The sequence below is a fragment of the Nematolebias whitei genome, chromosome 2, assembly GCF_014905685.2.
Source record: "Nematolebias whitei isolate Nwh7 chromosome 2, NemWhi1, whole genome shotgun sequence".
NCBI classification, from domain to species: Eukaryota; Metazoa; Chordata; class Actinopteri; order Cyprinodontiformes; family Rivulidae; genus Nematolebias; species Nematolebias whitei.
Window position 1 is genome coordinate 47,105,696 of NC_056499.1, and position 3,763 is coordinate 47,109,458.

The following is a 3,763-nucleotide window of genomic DNA, read 5'->3' on the forward strand; positions in this document are numbered from 1 at the left end:
CTCTCCCCATCCATGCCGGAGAGGCTGCAGAAGGACCTGCTGGAGGGTCCCATCACGACTGACGCGCTGTTCGGGGCCAATTTCAAGGCCATGCTTGAGAAGTCAAAGTCAGAGGAGGTGTCGGAAACTGTGCTCCACCTGATGAAGCTGCAAAGGGATCGCCGTGGCCAGCGGCAGCAGCAGAGACGTTCCACAGCTGCAGCAGCGACCTCTCGCCCCGCTCCTCCGCCAGAGAACAGCCCTTCTCATTGCGTCAACCAGCGACTCAGCGCTTCCCCAGAGACCGTCAACAAGCGCCGCCCTGCACCAACCAGCCGCAGGGCCCACAGAGGAGGCGACACAAAAAATGACTCTTTGCAGGTAATGTGTATTCACAATGATGATTTAAGTTTTAAAATAAAACGAAAACATCATTCAGAGAATAAAGTGTATTCTGATTCCAGCCTGACTGTCAGGCTGGAATCTCTGTGTAGTTGCACTTTGTTTTTTTACCAGACTGCCCACTACTCCCAACTCCAGCTGCCAACTGGTCCTCCTGTACTGGCCCGCACAAGAGATTTACAAAGATGGCACAGACAAAGAACACAGGTAAAACAAAAAATAAAAAGAGTGGAACACATTCTTTTCTGTTACATTATTTAGTATATGATGGTTATGATTCTCATAACAATAAATGTAATAACTTTCCCACCTGTATTTTATTAGTGCCATGTGAAATTTGTCATAGTCTCAATATTACTTGTGTCAAATATATTTTTCTCTCCTAACTTGTTTAGAATTGTTTGTTTTTGTAGGTAATGAATAATGCAGGTTCAACCTCTATGAATTAGTAATATTTGCAAGTTAAGTAAAAATCTTAACTCTCAAATCTGTCCCACTGTGTCCTACCAAACTGCTCACTTGTCTCTTTACATTTATTTATTTTTTAGTTTATTTGACATTTTTTCATGTTTATTTCTTGAAAGGGAATCCATCCTGAACCTGCCAGCGAGGTGGTGGTGGTGTGAAAGCCCAAAACTGTGGTGAAAAGATGTTTGCACTCCACGCTTTACAGAGCTTTCACAGGTATAACCTTTGGGTTAATGTTTTTATGTCCATGTTTCCTTTGTCCAAACTTATTGTGACTCTGTCACTCGTGTGTTTGTAGGACCACTTCCAGATCCTGACATCCTGGCATCGGGAGAACAACTACACCAGCTGGAGTCCCAACCACTTATCGCACTTATCCTAGAGATGGTCTCTCAGCTTTGGAGCTGGTACCATCCATCCTTGGTTCTGTGCCACAAAACACAGAACCAAGTCTGGATGTTATTTTATGAATGTTATTTTTATTTTATAAACTTACTGCAACACAACCTTAGGACTTTCACCCAAGGACATAATTTATACACAGAAAAGACACTTGGGTTTGTCTAAAGTAAGCAGGAGACTGTTCCAAGATTCAATATACATTAAGTTAAAAACATATTCTAATAGAGGCAATAATGATTCTTAAATATTGAGCCAAGGCCGAGGCTTTCCAGTGTTCAGTCAACTAAAAGACTAAAGGATGGTTCAAGGTAACAAGAGCAGAAATTCACCCACAAGCTGTGGTGCACGAGACACGAGTGGAACAGAACCTACACAAGACTCGACTGCCACCTTCAACCTGGAATATAAATATGAAATTAACAAAAATAAATATGAATAATACTTAAGAATTGCAAAACAAACAAACAAACAAACATGGGCCTCACATTCACATACAAAAAGCCAAAAGCCAGCCAATCTTCTCTCAGGTAAGACACTGACTAATTATGGTGACTCAAGCAGGCTGTGAGAGTGCAGTAAAGCATGGTAGGACAGATACGGTGGTTTTCTTGCCCCACAAGAACAACCAGGAACTGAACAAAAACAACAGCGCAGAGACTGAGCCATTTTCCTCACTGTCTAACACTAACACTAGAGCCACAGGAAGTTGTGGCATTTTCTAACAATGTTGTCCAGAACAGCTAGCGCCATTGCAGCCACACAAAATTCTGCAGGCAGCTGTTTGAACAGCTAAGTAGCAGCCGCGGGTCCTACGCATCATTTCTTAATTCAAGATATCTAAAAGTGTCATTCTGACTAGTCATAATTACATTCGAGATATCTTGAATTGTAATTACGGATGTTTGACCCTTCAAACGACAAATCAGGTGACGTCATTTAAGATATCTTGAATTACATTTTGACTAGTCAGCATGTAATTGGTCCTAGTCAAAATTCAATTTTAAATATCTAGAATGTAACTACAGATAGTCAGACTACTTGATTTTATGTTAAAAGGGCTTGCCATACTCACGCTCCCAGACTATAAATGAGCTCGAACACTTGCTCTGTGAAACTTTATGTTTGTGCCATTTGTCCTGAAAATAACCTGCAGCTCTGCCTCCGTGTCATGGGCCGAGTGTTAACACTCGTGTCGTCAACAAGCTTCCGTTAGTCCTGACTGTGTGTGTGTGTGTGTGGGGGGGGGACTTAAAGCCCACACCATTTCCAAAAACAAACATAGCAGCTTCTGTAAACCAAATCTTGTGGTTTTAATTCTCAGCAGAGGAACAAGGCTGTGAGACTTTAGATTTCTTTAAGGGTCAGTGGTTAATCTGATGAATGTAAATAAAAGAGGATTTTAGTCAAGAACAAAACGCGTCTTCTGTCCTGTCTGAAGACTCTGCAGGAAGCAGACCTTACCTTCGCAGCGTAGCTCCACATGTCGATGCGGTCCTGAAGTCTTTTCTTGCACTCAGGCTGCAGACGGATTCTCTTGTCCTGCAGCGACTCCATCAAACACGACATTTCTACAAAACAAGGACCAGAATCAGAACCGCTCTGCAGGATCAGATGAAATAAAGAAACTTGAGCAGAGAAACCAACATGACAAGAAACGGTTCAGCCCTCGGCACGATATGGAGCAACTCAACGTGAGCTCCATTCAACCCACACATTCAGAATAAGATATGAGAAAGTAAGGAAATGATTTTATATAACCCTCCTGCTGCCCTTAGGTTAAAATGACAGCAGGGTTGTTAATAAAGTTGTTAACACTCTGTAACACAGCAGACAGAAGTAAAATGTGCAGTGGTGCTTGAAAGTTTGTGAACTCCTTTTCATTTTCTTAGGGATGCACGATATTATCGGCATGGTATCGGTATCAGCTGATATTAGCATTAAAATTAAATATCGGACATCAGCCATTCCAGCAAAATAACACCGATATAAAAGACGCTGTTGTTGTATGACAACCTGTTGACGGGGATGTCTGCAGCGCTAGCACAACATGACGTCACGCACGCCTACCTGATCTCACAGTGGAGAGGAAAATTCAAAATGTCGGTGGTGTGGAAAATTTTTTCGTTGCGGATGTCAGAGTCCGAAGATTTTTGGACTACGTTGAGATATTTTTCCAACGTAACCACATTACCCGATGTCATTGAGAAGCTAATAGCTGATAGCACGTGGGCGAGGTTGACCACAGACATTTGGCCGTCGTGTTAGCCCTGTTAGCATGATCAGTCTTACAGCACAATGGATAGACAAAAACTTTGATCTTAAAAAGTCTGTCCTTCATGCACAGGAGTGCAGAGGATCCCACACTGCAGCTAGGAACCTGGAACAAGCCTCCACAACTGAGACAGCATCACAGGTGACTAATGCTAATAAATAACATTTAACACTTTTCATTTAATAAAAGTTAAGGTGCTATGCATATCATATGGCTGTTACTGGATATATGTCACCAGCT

At 42.2% G+C, this 3,763-nt stretch overlaps 1 protein-coding gene and 1 long non-coding RNA gene across 2 annotated transcripts in view; one reads left to right on the forward strand and one right to left on the reverse strand.

Moving 5' to 3' along the window:
- Window positions 1–3,763, reverse strand: part of LOC119430274 (Golgi apparatus protein 1) — a 56,717-nt gene that overhangs the window by 4,124 nt on the left and 48,830 nt on the right. The window contains exon 25 of the mRNA XM_037697718.1: window positions 2,713–2,819. Within this exon, the coding sequence (XP_037553646.1) occupies window positions 2,713–2,819 (107 nt within the window). The remainder of the gene's footprint in view (window positions 1–2,712; window positions 2,820–3,763) is intronic.
- On the forward strand, window positions 500–1,231 carry LOC119430275. Its single transcript, XR_005187896.1, has 3 exons — window positions 500–588; window positions 966–1,065; window positions 1,148–1,231. It is a non-coding gene; the product is annotated as an uncharacterized LOC119430275 (long non-coding RNA).